At 36.5% G+C, this 21,980-nt stretch overlaps 1 protein-coding gene across 2 annotated transcripts in view; it reads right to left on the reverse strand.

The window, feature by feature from the left end:
• The window catches only part of ZRANB3 (zinc finger RANBP2-type containing 3), a 324,584-nt gene that overhangs the window by 181,956 nt on the left and 120,648 nt on the right, over positions 1-21,980 (reverse strand). For both annotated transcript variants that reach the window (XM_043573283.1, XM_043573282.1), the window contains exon 3: positions 4,705-4,723. In XM_043573283.1, coding sequence (XP_043429218.1) covers positions 4,705-4,723 — 19 coding nt within the window. The remainder of the gene's footprint in view (positions 1-4,704; positions 4,724-21,980) is intronic.

Consider the following 21,980-nt stretch of genomic DNA (forward strand, 5'->3'; position numbering starts at 1 on the left):
GAAGTATGGTCTTTAGTTAATCATAACACATGAATATTGGTCCATTAACTAAGACACATATACCACACTAATCTAAGACAATAATAGGGGATTGGATATGGGGTATACAAGAACTCTCTGTACTACCTTTATAATAATTCTGTATTTAAAACCTAAACAATTCTAAAAATCTAAAATAAAAAATTATTTTCAAAAAAGGACATAAAAAAATAAGGTAGCCTTAGAAATAAGGAAGCAAACAGGCAAACAATACCTTTTTAAAGGAATACATACAATCTCACCAGCACAAAATTTTTAGGCTATCACCATCATTCTAATATTCAACTTCATTCACTTGAGCCCTTGTATTCTGAAGATTCTTCTGACCTCAAGGATCCTGTTTCTAAATATACAAAGTCTGGCACCTAGACATTCTGTACAGAATAGTAATTGATAGACTTGGTGGCTGGATTACTTAAGGTTAAATATTTCAGGTCCTAGCACATACTGGCTGCAAATTCTTGGGCAATTTGCTTAACTTCTCTGTGCCTCAGCTTTCTCATCTATATAAGGAGAATAATAATAGTAATAGTAATAATACTAATACCATTACCCCACCTCATAGGGTTGTTGTCAGAATGAACTAAATTAATATACGTAAAGCACTAGAACACAACCTGGCACATAGAGTTAGTTAAGTGCTAACCCTTTAACCAGTTCATTCATTCAACAAAAATGCATCAACAATACAGGAAGAGCTCAAGGAGACAGTGTAATTCAGCTTGGAACTGGTAAATGAAAACTAAGATTTATAGATACCACGGAATCAAAACTGCCATCTCAGCTTACTTCGTCAAATGTAGGTAGGCTTATAGAAAAGGAAAACTAAAATTCTTCACGTCTATTTTGATTTCTTAGTCCTCAAACCTATAAAGTTAATATTGGCAGAGTACATATCATAAAACCAATTTTAAGGTCTTCTGAGCTAAAATAACCTTCCAAAGGGGTCCTTCACTGTTTCTACACACCAACACATTTCTGCCTGAAGAGAAAGAGACAAATGTTTTCAAACTTCAGCCAGCATAAATTCTTCTACCTTTGGAACAACAGGTCCCAAAGCCTCTCCCTACTCCTCTTGCAGAGAAGCACCTTAGCCAAAAAAGCATTGATAATGATGACTACGGGGCCCTTGTTCCAAGTATTTATTTATTAATATGCTCCAAAATAGCCACAAAGTAAGGTAAAACAAGTAATTCAGCCTTAACAAATGGTTTTCTTTTCTTTTGAAAAGGAAGTAAATGATACTTTATTTGGTATACATCCTCCCAAATGTTTTCTGAAGTAACAGGAAGAAGGAAATTTTTAAAAAGCATGTGTGTGTGTGTGTGTGTGTGTGTGTGTGTACGTGCACGCTGGGGATGCGGGACTGAAATAGAGTTCCAACAACAACAAAATATTACCAAAATAAGTAGGAATTTTCTGGCTTTGATAATAGATACTGTAGACAAGTAAAGACAGAATCTATGTACTGAAATTTTGCCCATTATGAAACACTTTTAGGCTATTGTATAAATCCAGGATATTAATCCCATCTTAAGTAAAAATGAACATTGTAAAAATTTCTAATTACTAAATTTCTATAGAGAACAGTCTTTAAATACTTGACAAATAGGGTAGGAAATGTGTAGGTTGAATATTTTTCTGCATGTATATCCTATTTTTTAAAAATTATTATTATTATTTTTTAATGTTTTATTTATTCCTGAGAGAGAGAGAGAGAGAGAGAGAGAGAGAGAGAGAGAGATGGCATGGGTGAGGGAGGGACAGAGTGAGAGAGGGACACAGAATCTAAAGCAGACTTCAGGCTCTGAGCTGTCAGCACAGAGTCCAACACGAGGCTCAAACTCACAAGCAATGAGATCATGACCTGAGGCGAAGTCAGACGCTCAACTGACTGAGCCACCCAGGCGCCCGTGCGTACATCCTATTAAATTACCTGCTTTGTGTTAATGTGCAACTATTTTTCACATTTACAATTTTTTGATGAATGAAGACTTTCAATAATTTTCAACTTAAGAATAAGGACAAAGTGGTTCACAAGAAATTATTAAAAAAAAGATAGATAACAGTGCACCAGCCTGATTGTAGACTATGGCCTGAGTTCCATTATTTATGGAATACAAATTCACAAGAGTTTCTGTATATTCACTACATAGTTCTTGAAACAATATTTAATTGCATTAAACTAAGAGGTGGGGAAATAGGAAGTAATTAAAATACCTTAAGCTAGATTTGTAAAGTTAATTTTATTAAATAGTGCAGCTGTGTTATCTAAAATATATTCTTATAATTGAAATACACAATGATCACTTAGTATTAAACAGAACTTATTCCAGTTTAAAGTTAATGATTACCTTATATACAGTAGATAGATTATACAAGTCCACAAGAAATGAACACATTAGAAAAAAGATAATAGTGGAAAAATACTAGAAGGGGGAGTAATGCCAGTTGAAGAAAGTCCTTTTTTCTAAAGCTAGGAAGGAAAGATCACAGTAGAGAGCTAAATTACACAATACTCCAAGTGGGTATTCAAGTATCTAAACAAAAGTAGGTTCGATAACAGAGATGTAAAATTGCCTTCCTAAAGCTTTTAGCTATTTGATGAGTCAAATATTCATCATTTCAAAACATACTTTTTAATTTAAAAGTCAGAAAAGGTGGTTGACCTCCAAATTATATACTATATTTCCTTCTGTGACTTCACTACCATTTTGTGATAAGAGCAAGAAAAGGAGAACAGCATTAGGAAATAGAATGAAGGTCAAAGCAGAGTTCATGTAATTTACATATATACAAGTTCTTTCTACTTCAACACTTTTAATTTACTAAGTTTCATCCACACTAGCTTAGTAAGATCCCATAAAAATGGCATTTCAACTCTACTGCTAACACAGGATATTAGAGGTTGTGAGCTGTGATCTTACACATGCACATCACACTGAGGATTCTTTTTTGATAATCAACTTCATTGATAGGATTTAACATAATAACCTTGTAAAGTCAAATAGGTGTAAAAGAAGAGAAGTAATTATGACGGACACAAAAGTGGAGTCCTTTTTTAAGCGTTGAGGAAATATTAAATACTTCTTTTAAATGCATTAAATTAAGAAATAAGAATGATGCTGCAAAAGTGTCGAAGTCACTCAACATGTGACAAGAGCTATGGAACTATAAATAGTAAGAGATGAGGAAAAGCAGATGGCATAATGAAACATTCTTGCTGGCTGAAGGTTCACCAAGAACTCGATCAAGTGTTTATATCAATCCATGAACAATTTCATACATTTAAGGCCCATTCAAACATCTCTATGATGTCTCTATGACACCAAAATGAAGAAGGTAGCAATGACAACATAAATGCTGAGATTTTCCCTCTGAATCACTGGTGGAGATTATCAAGATGGTGTTACCTGATATAATATAATCTCTACGGATATAAAACTGGTTTATTTAAAAAGTGAGAGACACACATACACATACATACATATATCACACATATATTTTATACATATTGTGCAAAATGGTTATGCCTAGTTTTCAGGTTTTCAAGTTTATATTCCTGTTTGATGAAAACATACTCAGGGACTAAAAACATGAGCCTCTGTCAGTCATTTTGGATGCTCAAATTTATTAATTTATGAAAACGCTTTTGGAATTCATCTTATTCCAAAATAGAAATTTCTGTTGTTTCCCAAATGTCTACGTACTGTCCCTTCATTTACATTGTTGAAATTCTTCACAGGCAATGACTATGCTTCTAACTATAACATCTAATCTAAACAAATGCCCAAAGAATAAAGAGTTCAAACTAAAAACTTAGGTAGTTATAAATCGGCATATACCATGAAACCTGTATCATAGTATTCATGTTCTGCATAGTATTCACGTTCACGTTACACTGTAATTCATTTTTTACTAAAGAAGAGAATGTGGAGATAAGCCATTGGTGAGTCTATATGTAACTAAAGCTACGACAGTTAATTGGCAGAATCTTTTATATTTCCACTTATATTTTTAAAAAATTCAGTATGTTTTCTTCATAATTATCTTTAAAATGTTTACGTTTTGCTATTACTCTTAAGGGCATCATGAAAACAGCAACACATTTTTCAAATTGAATAAAAATTAGAATTTTAATGATAATAAAATACTACTTTAATATTTTTTAGGTTTTTGCTTATTTGTTTTGAGAGAGAGAGAAAGAGAAAGCAAGCAGGGAATGGGCAGAGAAAGAGAGTGAGAATCCCAAGCAGGCTCCATGCTGTGAGCCCAGAATCTGATGAGGAACCTGAACTCACAAACGGTGAGACCATGACATAAGCTGAAATCAAGAGTTGGACGCTTAACAGACTAAGCTACCCAGGTGCTCCTTGGGGCTGAATTTTATAGCACACTCATGGTTTCTCTGCCAACAACATAAAATTTTGGATCACTGATTTTAATACTAATGTTTCAAGCATGCACCTAACATGTTTCAAGTGTGTGCACCCACACATATACACAACACATTCATTTTCTCATTATTTCTGTATCTGTCCCCTCTCCTCTCTAGAAATAAGACATAGAATCATAAGGAAAGACAGAGAGCACATGGTAAATAGTGGACACTAAAAATAGGTTGTGGAATTTTATAAAAGACATAAAAATCATGAAAACACTTACTTCATCAGCCACCATACACCTGGAAAAAAATCAAAATAAAACCAAGTTAATATCCTCATTAACAAAGCCAACCATTTAAAAAGTTTTGATTAAGTAGCTTGTCACAGAACAGTTTTAAAGAGTTACAAATTTTAAAGTACTAAGCCAGAGAGAGGTGTTTATAAGACTCTCCAGCTGCCAATGGCATATGGTTATGTGGGAGGATCAGAGATTCAGAAATGTTGTTCCCCACTGCCCACCCAGGGAGACAGCTATAATGACCCTTCAAAAATGAGAACAAAATGGCAAGTGATTGTACCAACGACTTCCCTTCTTACCAATAAATCTCTAGAGATTAGAAGAATGCTGTATTAAAGTACAAGAAAATAAATTTCAACCACATATTAGCATGTTATACCTATGATTCTATATGCTATATTATATAGGCTCAGCCTATTTTCAAGCTGAATTTTGGTTTCTACTATCATTTGGTTAAAGTTTTTCTATTCTTTTTTATTCATCTATAGACGTAAATTCTATACACTGAAAATTAAGGATGGGGGCATAAGCTGAGATCTTAAGCAGAAGAAAAAGCAGAGCAGAAAGCAGGCATGGTCAGGATCATGAGGGGCCATTAGAAACAGAGAGTATACCGTATGGGGAAAAGCCAATCTCTTAACTGAGAGGATTTACAGGCAACCTAAAAACACTGGAGTATTCTAATTAGAAAGGAATAAAGTCCCTATTTCTATTCTTTCCTTTCTTTATTCCCAGTGGTCTTAATATTATGCAATTTTATAAGATTTCTTTTAACTTAAAAAACAAATTAGGAATTTGTTAATGAATACACTATCAAAAAATAAGTCACAGGCAAAATAGAATTTTGATCATAGAAAGAAAGTCAGGTTACATAATAAGTATTTTTAGAGAAAGCTTAAATACAAATACTTGAACTGAAATTTAAAACATACTTAAAAGTAAAGTTTATTACATGTTTTTCAAATAAGTCTAAAAAGTAAAGAACTAAAAAACAATAACTTGAAAAACATGATTTATTTCCAGAAAGATTCACATGTATACCTACTTTTTCATTTTAAAATGAAACTGGGGGTACCTGGGTAGCTCAATCAGTAAGGTGTCTGACTTCGGTTCAGGTCATGATCTTGCCTTTCCTGAGTTTGAGCCCTGTGTCAGGCTGTATGCTGACAGCTCAGAGCCTGGAGACTGCTTCGGATTCTGTGTCTCCCTCTCTCTTTGCCCCTCCCCCCATTCACACTCTGTCTCTCTCTCTCTCTCAAAAATAAACATTAAAAAAATTTAGAAAAAATTAAATGAAACTCAAATTTGGTAAAGATGTCACTTGAAGTATGTATTATTTATGAAGTATCTACTACCAACCTTGTAAGTGCTAGGGATAGGTACTGAATTATAAAGTCATTTCTTCATAGAGGGTGACTGGAAGAAGACAATGAAATACACATATGGCTCAGTGGTGAGAGGTGCTAGGAAAAAAAAAACTGAAACAGGGTAAGAAGGAACAGGCATGTAGGAAAGGATCTATTCTATAGAATGGTAGGGAACAGTCTCTATAATAAGACAGTATGAAGACAGATTTAAGTAAGACAAATTTAACAAGTAAGGGAATCATGAGAAAATTTGTTTGAGAAACAATGTGATCAGCAAGTACAAAGTGAGCAGCAAGTACAAAGTGAGCAGCAAGTACAAGGGGCTTGAGATAAGATGGTTATGATGTAATTAAGGAACATGGAAGGTAATCTGCCTAATGTGCGCTAAATTAGGAAAATGGTGAAAATAAGGTTGGAAGGCAGTTGGGAGAGCCTTCTGGCATGGAGAGCCACCTAAGCAATTACATGGCATTTGGATTTTCTTAGAATCCTTTAGAAGGAAGCACTGTTTTACCTTTTTAAAAGATTACTCTGGCTTATAGAGAATAAAGTGTAGAGGGCAAGAGCAGAAGAATGGAGAGCAGTCAGGAGGCAACAGCAAAAGACCAGGAGAGACACAACAATGTATAGATGAGTGGTAGAGGTGGAAGTGGTGAGAAGTTTGGTTCATTTTGAAAGTACAGCCAATACAATTTGTGGGTTAATGGGATGGGGATGTAAAAATAAGAGAGAAAAGTCAAGAATGAATCTTAAGATACTGACTTGAGAATTAACTGTAAAAAATGGTGGTAATGCCATTCACCGAGGTAAGAAAGACTTGGAAAAATTAGGTTTCACAATGACAGTCATGTGATCAATTTGGACATGCAACCTTTGTGATATACATTAGACTGCCAAGTCAAACAGCTGAGTAGGCAACTGGACATGTGCATCAGGAGAACAGTAGGGGACTGGAAATACAATAAATTTGAGAATCATCAGAATGTAAATGGCATTGGAATGAGTGAGGATACAAAGTATTCTGAAACATGACAACTTGACTGTGGCCTGTTCTTCCCTATGTCCAACACCAAGTTCCTGAACTTTCTAAAGTTAAGCATCTTGCTGAGATGTCTTAAGGCCCTAGTGGAGTAACATCAGCTTAAACTGGTTTGCAGTTACATTGTCCCGTTGGGGGCTAACTGAAAAGGAACATCACTGAAATAACTTTGCATGTAGGTATCTGAAGAGCCCAATGCTAAGATTACTTCCAATCTCTTGGAATATGCTATATTTTCCTATCATGAGACAGAAGAGTATTCCCTACTTTGGAACTAGGGCAGTTGAGTACATTAGAGAACATCAGGCTTCCTTTAGGTATCTCTAGAAGGCTAACCATCCTTAAACTTTAGGCACTATATCTACTCTGACTGCTGGGATTCCTGCTGTTTTTTTTTTGTTTGTTTGTTTGTTTGTTTTTTCAACGTTTATTTTTTATTTTTGGGACAGAGAGAGACAGAGCATGAACGGGGGAGGGGCAGAGACAGAGGGAGACACAGAATCGGAAACAGGCTCCAGGCTCTGAGCCATCAGCCCAGAGCCTGACGCGGGGCTCGAACTCCCGGACCGCGAGATCGTGACCTGGCTGAAGTCGGACGCTTAACCGACTGCGCCACCCAGGCGCCCCGGATTCCTGCTGTTAAGAACAGTTCAGCAAGCAAACATGATTTCCAGACATGATTTCTATGATTTTCCATCATATAAAAACAACTGATAACATGAGAGGCCCAAACATTTGAAAGAGCAGAGTAAGGCTGAATAATTAGAACATGTATCTACTGAAAGAAGAAGTGCCAGAAAAGATAAACACCTGTACAACAACTGTTAGAGCACTTAAGTAAATTCTAATGTATCACACACACACACACCATAAAACTTAAGGTCACAATTTTCAAATTAAAATGAGCACATGCATAAAAAAAAGAAAAATCATTACTGACACCTATTTAAGTAGACTGGGAGATGAAGTGCAAGGATTATCTCAAAACAGAGAGCAAAGAATTAAGTAAATGTACAGGCACAGAAAAGAGAAAATACTTGAAGGATAAATCCAGAAAAATGTGAAAATATGTGAAAAATAGATGTTCAAAAGTAAAAAAGACACAATGCGAAGTAGAGGCAACTATCAAGTAAATAATAAAAGAAACTTTATTCAGGTTGACAAAACACCTCTGGTGGATAACTGGAAAGGGTAACTAAGTTTCACATTGGATAGAAAAGACAAATATCTACTGATCATATCCTTATAAAATGCAGTAATCTAAAAAATAAGAAAAAAAAAACCCTTTTAAGTGTTCAGACAGAAAGAACAATTATTCATAAATGGAAAAGCCAGGACCGGCAATGGACTCATCATCATCAACACCAGAAGTTAAAAAACCATGGAGGAGAATCCAGGCTATTTGAACAGAAAGGAGAATTAATGCATCTTATATCTAGTCAAGACACCCATTATTTGTAAGAGATGGCAAAGAGATATTTGAAGCCAGCCAATCTCTCCAAGATAACAAAACACAAGTAAACCTAGGAGGAAAAATACTTAACAAAATAATCAAACAATAAACACACCTCAACATAGATTGAAGACACGAGAAGATGAAAAGATGAAAAGACAGAAAAGACAGAAAAGATCTGGTAAGCAATGATGCCTGATATGCATGAATTTAATGGGTGATGTGTATTCTATATGGCGACTCCAGTGAAAAATTAGAGAGGTAACAAGGGAGAAGGGGCACTAGAAAGTATTCTAAAGCAGAATACCAAACAGATGATGTTTAAAAATCAGGAGACTAAATGAAATCACCTAGGGAGTAAAAATATAGGGAGGAGAGAACTAAGGGTGACCCCTGGAGCATTCCAACATATAGGGGTACAAAGAAGAGAAGGATCCAGAAAAAGGACTAAGAAGGAGTGTCTAGTAATGTAAAAAGATACAAGAGGAATATGGTACCCTAGAAGGCAGATAAAGAAATTGTCTCACGAAGGAAGGAATGAACAACTATAGTAAATGCTACTAAAAAGGTCTAATAAAATGAAATCTGAGAATTGACCATTTAGTTTGGCAAGAGATCACTGATTTCACAAGAGCAACTCTGATAAAATGGTAGGAGACCAAAGCCTCCCTTAAGTGGGTTCAAGAGAGAACGGAAGGAGAGGAAGCAAAGAGAGTAAATAGAGACTACTATCTCAAGTAATTACCCTGTAGAGGGGAAGAGAAACATGGTGGTAGTTGGCAAGAAAACTAAGGTCCACAAAAGTTGTTTTGTTTTGTTTTAAGATAAAATAGTACAAATAACTCATTAAATATCTTACTGATCCTATGAGTAATATCTAGCAGGCAGGTAGAAGTATGGATGAGGAACTTGAGAATCAAGTCAAGAGAATAAATAAAAATGAGTAAGGGGGCGCCTGGGTGGCTCAGTCAGTTAAACATATGACTCTTGATTTCAGCTAAGGTCATGATGTCACGGTTCATGAGATGGAGCCCCACGCGGGGCTCTGTTCTCACAGTGTGGAGCCTGTTTGGGATTCTCTCTCTCCTTCTCCTTCTGTTCCTCCCCTCCTTGTGTGCACCCTCCCCTTTCAAAATAAATAAATAAACATTTAAAAAATGAGAAAGTAGTACATGAAGATGATCATAAAGCAAAAAGAAGTGAATTGGGTTCTCATGTGTAAATTGTAAAAATATGGAGATGAGTTTTTCATGGCTAGAACCTTGGGAAACATTCTCATTTAGAAAAAAATAAATAAATAAAGTGAAGTAAGAGAAGTACTCAAAGAGTTGGAGAATAAGGATCAGGGTCTAAGAAGCCCAGAGAAACATTCAGAAGAGTAAATGGTTAACAGTGTCCAAATGTCACAAAGATGTTGCAAAGGATGAGGGCTAAAAGGCCATCATTAAAAGTTACCAGGAGCTCACTTGTAAGCATTATGTAAAAGTGGTAAAGAAGATGGTGGGCAGTAAACAATGGAGGCAACAGATACAGAGTAATCAAAAACTCTGGTATCAAAAATAACAATAAAAATAAAAATAGGGTAGTACCTACAGAACATGTTGGAAACCTGAACAGTGGGCAAAAAGTCAATAGTGCAAAAGAAAACAAGAAAGCTGACTGATGGAGACTTCAACGTGCTACCATAATTTAAAAAGGGAAAATATGGCTAATAAAATTTCTCACTTCGTAGAAATTTTACACATTTGATTGAAACGAAAGTCTACCTTGTAATCGAAAGGCTACCCATCACCACAGTTACCCAATGAAATAAAAATAGCTCTTTCTCCCATTGGGAAATGTCAAACACAATCCAAGTAACAGGGACTTTAACCTACAACTAAAAAGAAAATTTCCTTCTTTAAAGAATATCTATTGTATTCACCAAGGCTGGTTTGATGTGCCAACAGCTATATAATTCTAACTGAATTTTATAAACAGTTCAGTTTTCCAATGTTACAAAAAAATAAATAATATTTTGTTCCAAATTCATGTTAATTGCTTGAATTATAATTTATTAAGCTTGGCTACAGACATCAAAAAGCAACTTTTCATTTCACTGAGTTGTTTCCAAAACCTTCAGGCTCCTTACATTAATCATCCACTTACAGTATCAAGACATATATATTCCAGTGTTTGCAGCAACTATATCTTTGGATGCACATGCTCAGTGTTTGCTATTTTTAACCCAAATTTTTATACAGCTAGAAAAGAGAAAGCTGAACAGCATTATACTTTTCTGAGGATCATTTTACGCACCAGCTAAATTTCTAATCTAAGACTCACAGAACTGAACAATTTGTGTTTAAGCGTTTCTCCAACTTCTTTATATTAAAAAAATCCACCTTTTTTTTTTTATAACACCCATATTTCTTGAATATATCATGTCTGTAAAAAGAAAACAACAAAAGAATATTTTGGTAACACTGCAGCAAGAGAACAGTAAGAGAATATTTTGATAACACTGACAATTCAGTGAGGTGAACATATGTAAGATGAACATATGTAAGATGTTTGGAATTATAAGTACAGATTTCAAGACTTCGTACCTGAACACAAGAGCTGCTTAGTCAACTACCATGCATACTTCAACCTCAGAAGTGGGCTATTTCCTCTGGGAAAATATTGACCTTCCAGATATTTATATGCAATCTGTCCTTTAACAGGTATCAACCATTTACATACTAAACCATATTATATATACCATATAATGCTTTAGTATATACTTGACCAGTGTTAACTTAATGTAACTTGAACCCAAACTCCACCCACTCTCCCCAGAGACAAAGCTACAGGGACAATGGATTCAGATCAAGTCATAATACTTTATCCAGCCACAGCAATGTCTTAAAATACTTTTCCCGTAACTGTAAAAGTTCAACATAATAAAATGGCCTTTATTTTGTTTAGCTTTAATATTATTTATTTTTTGAACAGGGGATACATTCATATGTACATGATTCAAGAGGTATAGAAGTGGAAAGTCTCTCTCCAATCCCTATTCCTCAAGGATGTCCCAGGTATTAGCTGCTCTGAAGGAAACAAAGTTATCAATTTATTGTGAGCCTTTTAGAAATATTCTGTTTACGTATGTGTATATATGTGTGTGTGTGTGTGTGTGTGTGTGTGTGTGTGTCACAAATAATAACATAAGATTTAACCTATCTTAACCTCATGTAAAATCCCAAAAGTGCACAATATACCACTATAACATGATGAAAAAGAAAAGGAAAAATTTAGGTTGAATATATATATTTTTTTAATCCTGGTTTTCCATTGCTTTGGCAAATGACAAGTGTGTATAGTCAGAAAATCTTCCAGTTCAGCTCTCATCTAGCTTGGCCTCTTTATACATGTCTGGAATAAACAACCACTGACTGAAAAAACTCTCCTGGGCTTCCCAGCTGCTCCTGACTCTCCTCCTAGCTCTCATGTCGCTTTTCTCTGTGCCTCCACCTCTCTCACCCTGTTCAGTGTTCAACCTTTATAGTCATTTTCTCTTTATGCTCTACTTCTATTCCAAAGCTATCATCCATTCTCCTAGTTTTAGGTGCCACCCATAAGAGTCCTAAATCTGTACCTATGGCTTTTAGCATACATTCCAGATTCACATTTAAAAATCTCTATTTGGACATTTTTTTCCCCTGGATATCCTGAAGTTATTATGACATACTATGCATGTTGATATCTGAAACTAAAGCTAAGTAAGCTCTAAATATAATAAAATAAAGTAAACTAAGATAAAATAAAATAAAATAAAATTTCTAAAGGAGTTATTTAAACAATTGATCTGAGTCTGTGATTCTTATCCTTGGGTCAGATTTTTCTGTTTAAAATTATAACTATAAAACAACAGAATTTATTTTGGTTGCATGTCATATCAGTCTGCCGAATTTCTGTAAAAGCTTAAAGCAGTGCTTTTATTTGCAAGTACATGATTAAATATATCCTAGATCTCTATATCCAGCTTCTTAGTCTCATCTGTTTTAGGAAATGACTAAGGCATGTAAGCTGAGCTGTGATCAAATGAGGTAAGAGAGTACCAAAATTTTATTACTGTTTTGCTGGTGATAAGTTCAACAAATAACTACATTCAACAAATAACTATGTTTATTGTCAGTAACTAAATACTGACAATGGATATAGGGTGTGGGGAATAAGCTGAGAAATTCTCTGGGCTTATACCAATGCATTAGTTACCAAGGCATAAAGAATTACAAAGCCATAGAGCTGACAGGTAGAGCCTACCTACTTGGGGTTCTGTCTCCCAAGCTTGGGTAAACAGGGTAAGACCCCCAAAATAAAGTAGGGAGGGGAAAAATCCCCTAGGATAGAGAGGGAGGGGAAAAGGCCCTCAATACAATACAATATATGAGGTAAGCAAGATTAGGTATTCAAGGCAAAAACACCCCCCAATTTAGTACTAGAGCAGAAAGCTGCTGCTTTCACAGTAAGAAGGTCCAAATTAGGTGAACAAGTATTTGGGGCTATAGACTGCACTGCAGGTGAAGCTGTCCAGAACTGATTAGCAAAAGAAAAGGTGCCTTGTTAACCCTGAGGTTATTTGCCCTATCTGTTTTATCCCCTAGGCTAGCTAAGATAAACAAACACAGAGCCTCCTGTCTGCCATTAACAACCATCTGTCCATCTACCCAGCTCCAGGATTTTGTTTTATACTGACCCAAACCCCAAACACTGTGTATCTTCAAAACCCCCTTTCCCTCATGCCATGAATTAATGTTCACAGATTCATTGTCTCTTTGTGCACACCTGTCATGTTTGTAAGTCTTCTGACCTTAATAAATATGGGGCAAGAACCCTTATTCAAAGCTCTTGTCTTTTCCCAGACATTAGCCATCTCTCCCATTTTAATCCTGCGTCCCACTTTCTTGCTGGCCAAGAAAGAACTTTAGACTTAGAGTCTATGACAATAGGGGAGTTACAGAGGACAGTAGCTTCAAATTTCGCCATTAAAAATGGAAGAAAATGTGATTGACTTTAAAAACTGGTTTCATAAACAGTTTCCTTTAGGATGCAATGCAAGAACAGAAACTCAACTCAAAATGGCTTAATCACTAAAAATAATTAAAAGATCACATAATACATAACACGAAATCCAGGAGTGGGATGGTTCCAGGGTGCTTAATTCCATAGCCCACTCATGTCATCTTTTTATTCTGTTATCCTATATAAATAGCTCCAGACAATTTGTCCTTACCCACTGATGTTCAGAAGCACATGGAAAGTTGGCAGTCTGGGTGGCTGAGTCAGTTAAGCCTCCAACTCCTGATTTCAGCTCAGTTCATGACCTCATGGTTTAGGAGTTCAAGCCCAGCATTGGGCTCTGAGCTGACAGTGTAGAGCCTACCTACTTGGGTTCTCTCTCCCCATCCCCCTCTTCTGTTTGTGCCCTTTCCTTCTCACAAAATAAATAAAAAATTAAAAAAAAAAAAAAAAGAATATGGAAACTATACTTAAAGAATTCTACAGCCTTGGGGTGCCTGCATGGCTCACTCGGTTAAGCCTGTGACTGGCTCAGGACATGATCTCACAGTTCATGAGTTCAAGCCCTGGGTCAGGCTCTGTGCTGACAGCTTGGAGCCTGCTTCAGATTCTGTGTCTCCCTCTTTCTCTGCCCCTCAGCTGCTGGCTCTCTGTCTCTTTTTCTCTCAAAACTAAATAAACATTAAAAAAATTTAAAAAGAAAAAGAATTCTAGAGTCTGCTGGTAGGGAAGGAAGAGGAGAAAAAGTTCAGGTGAAGCAACCCACATCTGCTGCATATGTTATGACTTTGAAAACCAAGTTAAAATGACATTCAGTGTCTTGTTTTCTTATAGTTCTTTTTACCCATTATGAAATACCAGTCATACAGAAAGGGTATAAAAGGTACCTAAAAGATGTGGGATAATATGAACAAATCCTTTGTGTATACCAAAAGCCAAGTGTGTTTTTAAAAAGAAATGCTTTTTCTGTTCATGAACATTAAAAAGAAAAATTAAACTAGTCCCTAATGCTTGATAATATCTTGAAAATATTATGCTTCATTAGTCTGACTTCATTAGCATAAAATAGTCCCATAACTTTTACTAATAAGAGCAAAACTGGAAAAATTTTCTGCATCCTCTTAGGTGGTTTAAAAAAGAAAAGGTGTGTATCAGCTGTTTTGAGAGAATTATTTTTGTTTCAGGATGTATAATAACTCCCACTGGGCCATTATGTCACATATTAGCTTTTACAAATTATTTTATTTTTGTTCATAAAATTTCAGGTCAAAAAAGTTCATTATTCCTATAGCAATTAGTGAAAAAATTTTAGGGCTTAATTAGACATTCATTAGAATATATTAGAGTTATAAACAAAAATATACAAAGGAGCTAAGGAGTAAGTCAGTTCTGCTTGATCTAGTCTAAAGTGATTTTATAAGTAGTAAAAATGATTCATAGTACCAAAATTGCTTTGTTAGTAAAGACATGTGCATCAGTGATATTTAAATGTTGACAGGTAGATAGAGAAATAAGTTAAACACTTTATTACAAATTGAGAGCCTCTCTCACAGTATAATAGAACATTAACCTTTATTTATGAATTCATTTTTTTTTGCCTGGTTTTGGATTTATTGAATTTTATGCTAATAAAACCTGAAAATATTTCATAGACGAGAACATATTTACCAAAACTAAGAATAGATCACAAAATAGAAAGAACCCATTATCTATTATATTGTTTCAATTTACTTTTTTAAGGATAGAGAATTGAGTCCACATATGTGAATCTTGAGAAACTTAACAGAAGACCATGGGGGAAGGGAAGGGGGAAATACAGTTACAAACAGAGAGGGAGGGAGGCAAACCGTGAGACTCTTAAATACAGAGAACAAACTGGGGTTGATGGGGGGAGGGGGAGAGGGGAAAATGGGTGATGAGCATTGAGGAGGGCACCTATTGAGATGAGCACCAGGTGTTGTATGTAAGCCAATTTGACAAATTATATTAAAAAAGAAAGAAAGAAAGAAAGAAAGAAAGAAAGAAAGAAAGAAAGAAAGAAAGAAAGAGACAGAATTGAGTCCAGCTGAACATAGTAAAAAGCCAAATACTAATAGCTAAAATAGGACTATTTTCCTTCTCACCCACCACCACACCCCTTCCTGAACAGGAAGGTTAGAGTTAGGTGAGTCCACACTGGAGCAAGAGCCAAGATGAAAGTGTCCCACCTCTACAATCTTCTTGTCTTTTCCTTTAGGGTAGGTCAAAAGATAGCTGGTACAGTTCCAGATTGGGGAGCAATGTTTAAGGCAGAAAGAAAGGAAGAGGACAAAAGGGCACTTACCAAATGAATTGACAGTATTTTAACAAGCTTTCCCAAAATCACCACCCAGGGACTTCTAAATGGAGTTTGGAAAAGAGTGCTTTAGCTGGTCACATACACCACCCCACACACCCTCCCTCTTATATGAGGGAAAAGGGAAAAAGAGACTGGGGAAAGCAACATCAGGCTTTGTCACAAAATCGAAGGTCAATTTTAAGTAAGAGTGATTTCGAAACACTGTAGGCTCTATTGCATAAAGATCAAGTCAGCTCTGAGGTTTTATTGACATCTGTATTAAATAGCTATATGACTGTGGCTATGATTAAGAAGAAAAGAAATTCTTTACTTCATATTGACTATCATAATTACTAATTACACTTTTCTCTATTCCAACTATTGTAAAAAGCCTCTACTCATTCACCATTTCACAATAACAAGTACTTGTCGTGTGTGCAGACGAAAGATGCCCATTCAATCCTAAATGCAAAACACAATACCAAATATACACATAACTGATGTAAAGTAGTTATTCAGATAATCCAGAAATTCTTTGAGTACTATTTTCTGGATTATAATCCACATGAAAACTCAGTTCTTCACCATTAAAATGAGAATTTTCTTTTTTTAATGCTTATTTATTTTTGAGAGAAACAGAGACAGAGCATAAGTAGAGGAGGGGAAGAGAGAGAGGGAGACACAGTATCTGAAACAGGCTCCAGGCTCTGAGCTGTCAGCATAGAGTCAGACGCAGGGCTCGAAATCACCGACCCTGAGATCAAGACCTGAGCTGAAGACGCACGCTTAAGCGACTGAGCCACTCAGACGTCCCGTGAATTTTTTTAAACTTTATTTATTTTTGAGAGAGAGGCAGAGTTCTAGTGTGGAAGGGGCAGAAAGAGAGGGAGACACAGAAGCTGAAGCAGGCTCCAGGCTCCAAGCTGTCAGCAGAGAATCCAATGCGGAACTTGAACTCACGAATCCCAAGATCATAACCTGGGTCAAAGTCAGACGCTTAACTGACTGAGCCACCCAGGCATCCCTAAAATGAGAATTGTGACTTCTTTAAAACTAGAGTTTGTTCATTGGCCATATTTGGCTTATCAATGATTTCCATAAAAGAAGTTTTACTGGAATACAGTCCAGCTCATTCATTTGCATATTATTAATGGCTACTTTTGTGTGACGAAGACTGAGTTAAGTAGTAGAAAAAGAGGCTGTATGGCATGGAAAGTCTAAAATATTTACAATCTGGCCCTTAATAGAAAAAGTTGGCCAACTCTATCTTTTTTCTTTTAAATATGAAATTTATTTTCAAACTGGTTTCCATACAACACCCAGTTGTCATCCCAACAGGTGCCCTCCTCAATACCCATCACCCACCCTCCCCTCCCTCCCAACCCCCATCAACCCTCAGTTTGTTCTGTTTTTAAAAGTCTCTTATGTTTTGGCTCACCCCCTCTCCAACCTCTTTTTTTTTTTTTTCTCCTTCCCTTCCCCATGGTCTTCTGGTAAGTTTCTCAGGATCCACCTAACAGTGAAAACATATGCTATCTCTCTTTCTCCGTATGACTTACTTCACTAAGCATAACAATCTCCAGTTCCATCCACGTTGCTACAAAAGGCCAGATTTCGTTCGCTTTCATTGCCACATACTATTCCATTGTGTATATAAACCACAATTTCTTTATCCATTCAACAGTTGATGGGCATTTAGGCTCTTTCCATAATTTGGCTATTGTTGAAAGTGCTGCTATAAACAAACATTGGGATACAAGTGCCACTATGCATCAGCACTCCTGTATCCCTTGGGTAAATTCCTAGCAGTGCTATTGCTGGGTCATGGGTAGATCTATTTTTAATTTTGTGAGGAACCTCCACACTGTTTTCCAGGGCGGCTGCACCAGTTTGCATTCCCACCAACAGTGCAAGAGGGTTCCCGTTTATCCACATCCTTGCCAGCATCTACAGTCTCCTGATTTGTTCATTTTAGCCACTCTGACTGGCATGAGGTGGTATCTGAGTGTGGTTTTGATTTGTATTTCCCTGATAAGGAGCGACGTTGAGCATCTTTTCGTGTGCCTGTTGGTCATCTGGATGTCTTCTTTAGACAAGTGTCTACTCATGTTTTCTGCCCATTTCTTCACTAGGATATTTGTTTTTTGGGTGTGGAGTTTGGTGAGCTCTTTATAGATTCTGGATACGAGCCCTTTGTCCGATATGTCATTTGCAAATATCTTTTCCCATTCTGTTGGTTGCCTTTTAGTTTTGTTGGTTGTTTCCTTTGCAGTGCAAAAGCTTTTTATCTTCATGAGGTCCCAATAGTTCATTTTTGCTTTTATTCCCTTGCTTTGGGGATGTGTCAAGTAAGAAATTGCTGCGGCTGAGGTCAGAGAGGTCTTTTCCTGCTTTCTCCTCTAGAGTTTTGATGGTTTCCTGTCTCACATTCAGGTCCTTTACCATTTTCAGTTTATTTTTGTGAATGGTGTGAGAAAATGGTCTAGTTTTATCCTTCTGCATGTTGCTGTCCAGTTCTGCCAGCACCATTTGTTAAAGAGACTGTCTTTTTTCCACTGGATATTCTTTCCTGCTTTGTCAAAGATTAGTTGGCCATACTTTTGTGGGTCTAATTCTGGGGTTTCTATTCTATTCCATTGGTCTATGTGTCTGTTTTTGTGCCAATACCATGCTGTCTTGATGATGACAGCTTTGTAGTAGAGGCTAAAGTCTGGGATTGTGATGCCTCCTGCTTTGGTCTTCTTCTTCAAAATTCCTTTGGCTATTCGGGGCCTTTTGTGGTTCCATATGAATTTTAGGATTGCTTGTTCTAGCTTTGAGAAGAATGCTGGTGCAATTTTGATTAGGTTGCATTGAATGTGTAGATTGCTTTGGGTAGTACTGACATTTTATCAATATTACTCTTCCAACCCATGAGCACGGAATGTTTTTCCATTTCTTTATATCTTCTTCAATTTCCTTCACAAGCTTTCTGTAGTTTTCAGCATACAGACTTCTTACATCTTTGATAGGTTTATTCCTTGGTATTTCATGCTTCTTGGTGCATGTGAATGGGATCAGTTTCTTTATTTGTCTTTCTGTTGCTTCATTATTAGTGTATAAGAATGCAACTGATTTCTGTACATTGATTTTGTATCCTGCCACGTTGCTGAATTCACGTATCCGTTGTAGCAGACTTTTGGTGGAGTCTGTCGGATTTTCCATGTATAGTATCATGTCATCTGCAAAAAGTGAAAGCTTGATTTCATCATTGCCAATTTTGATGCCTTTGATTTCCTTTCGTTGTCTGATTGCTGATGCTGGCACTTCCAACACTATGTTAAACAACAGCCGTGAGAGTGGACATCCCTGTCATGTTCCTGATCTCAGGGGGAAAGCTCTCAGTTTTTCCCCATTGAGGATGATATTCGCTGTGGGCTTTTCATAAATGGCTTTTATGATGTTTAAGCATGTTCCTTCTATCCTGACTTTCCCGGGGGTTTTTATTAAGAAAGTATGCTGAATTTTGTCAAATGCTGTTTCTGCCTTGGTTGACAGGATCATATGGTTATCTTTTCTTTTATTAATGTGATGTATCACATTGATTGATTTGTGAATGTTGAACCAGCCCTGCAGCCCAGGAATGAATTCCACTTGATCATGGTGAATCATTCTTTTTATATGCTGTTGAATTCCATTTGGTAGTATCTTACTGAGAATTTTTGCGTCCATATTCATCAGGGATATTGACCTGTAGTTCTCTTGTTTTTACTGGGTCTCTGTCTGGTTTAGGAATCAAAGTAATGCTGGCTTCATAGAATGAGTCTGGAAGTTTTCCTTCCCTTTCTATTTTTTGGAACAGCTTGAGAAGGATAGGTATTATCTCTGCTTTAAATGTCTGCTAGAATTCCCCTGGGAAGCCATCTGGTCCTGGACTCTTATTTGTTGGGAGACTTTTGATAACTGATTCAATTTCTTCACTGTTTTTGGGTCTGTTCAAGTTTTCTATTACTTCCTGTTTGAATTTTGGAAGGGTGTGGGTGCTTAGGAATTCGTCCATTTCTTCCGGGTTGTCCAGTTTGTTGTCATATAATTTTTCACATATTCCCTGATAATTGCTTGTATTTCTGAGGGACTGGTTGTAATAATTCCATTTTCATTCATGATTTTATCTATTTGGGTCCTCTCCCTTTTCTTTTCGAGAAGCCTGGCTAGAGGTTTATCAATTTTGTTTATTTTTTCAAAAAACCAACTCTTGGTTTCATGGATCTGCTCTACAGTTTTTTTAGATTCTATATTGTTTTTTTCTGCTCTCATCTTTATTATTTCTCTTCTTCTGCTGGGTTTGGAGTGTCTTTGCTGTTCTGCTTCTATTTCCTTTAGGTGTGCTGTTAGATTCTGTATTTGGGATTTTTCTTGTTTCTTGAGATAGGCCTGGATTGCAATGTATTTTCCTCTCAGCACTGCCTTCACTGCATCCCAAGCATTTGGATTGTTGTATTTTCATTTTCATTTGTTTCCATATATTTTTTAATGTCCTCTCTAATTGCCTGGTTGACCCATTCATTCTTTACTAGGGTTTTCTTTAACCTCCATGCTTTTGGAGGTTTTCCAGACTTTTTCCTGTGGTTGATTTCAAGTTTCATAGCATTGTGGTCTCAAAGTGTGCATGGTATGATCTCAATTCTTTTATACCTATGAAGGGCTGTTTTGTGACCCAGTATGTGATCTATCTTGGAAAATGTTCCATGTGCACTCGAGAAGAAAGTATACTCTGTTGCTTTGGGATGCAGAGTTCTAAATATATCTGTCAAGTCCATCTGATCCAATGTATCATTCAGGGCCCTTGTTTCTTTCTTGATCATGTGTCTAGATGATCTATCCATTGTTGTAAGTGGGTATTAACGTCCCCTGCAATTACCACATTCTTATCAATAAGGTTGCTTACGTTTGTGATTAATTGTTTTATATATTTGGGGGCTCCTGTATTTGGTACATAGACATTTATAATTGTTAGCTCTTCCTGATGGATAGTCCCTGTAATTATTATATAATGCCCTTCTTCATCTCTGGTTACAGCCTTTAATTGAAAAGTCTAGTTTGTCTGATAGAAGTATGGCTACTCCAGCTTTCTTTTGACTTCCAGTAGCATGATAGATAGTTCTCCATCCCTTCACTCTCAATCTGAAGGTGTCCTCAGGTCTAAAATGAGTCTCTTGTAGACAGCAAATAGATGGGTCTTGTTTTGTTTTGTTTTGTTTCCATTCTGATTCCCTATGTCTTTTGGTTGGAGCATTTAGTCCATTTACATTCAGTGTTATCATAGAAAGATATGGGTTTAGAGTCAGTGTGATGTCTGTAGGTTTCAGGCTTGTAGTGATGTCTCTTGTACTTTGTGGTCCTTGCAACATTTCACTCACAGAATCCCCCTTAAGATCTCTTGTAGGGCTGGTTTAGCAGTGATGAATTCTTTCAGTTTTTGTTTGTTTCGGAAGACCTTTATCTCTCCTTCTCTTCTGAATGACAGACTTGCTGGATAAAGGATTCTCAGCTGCATATTTTTTCTGTTCATCACACTGAAGATTTCCTGCCATTCCGTTCTGGCCTGCCAAGTTTCAGTAGATAGATCTGCCACTAGTCTTATTGGTCTCCCTCCATATATTAGAGCGTGTTTATCCCTAGCTGCCTTCAGAATTTTCTCTTTATCCTTGTATTTTGCCAGTTTCACTATGACAGGTCGTGCAGAAGGTCGATTCAAGTTACGTCTGAAGGGAGTTCTCTGTGCCTCTTGGATTTCAATGCCTTTTTCCTTCCCCAGATCAGGGAAGGTCTCAGCTATCATTTCTTCAAGTACACCTTCAGCCCCTTTCTCTCTTCCTCTTCTAAAATTCCTATGATACGGATATTGTTACGTTTCATTGCATCACTTAGTTCTCTAATTCTCCCCTCATACTTCTGGTTTTTATATCTTTTTCTCAGCTTCCTCTTTTCCATAATTTTATCTTCTAATTCATCTATTCTCTCCTCTGCCTCTTGAATCCAAGCTGCGGTCGCCTCCAT

This window comes from Prionailurus bengalensis, chromosome C1, assembly GCF_016509475.1.
Source record: "Prionailurus bengalensis isolate Pbe53 chromosome C1, Fcat_Pben_1.1_paternal_pri, whole genome shotgun sequence".
Lineage (NCBI taxonomy): Eukaryota > Metazoa > Chordata > Mammalia > Carnivora > Felidae > Prionailurus > Prionailurus bengalensis.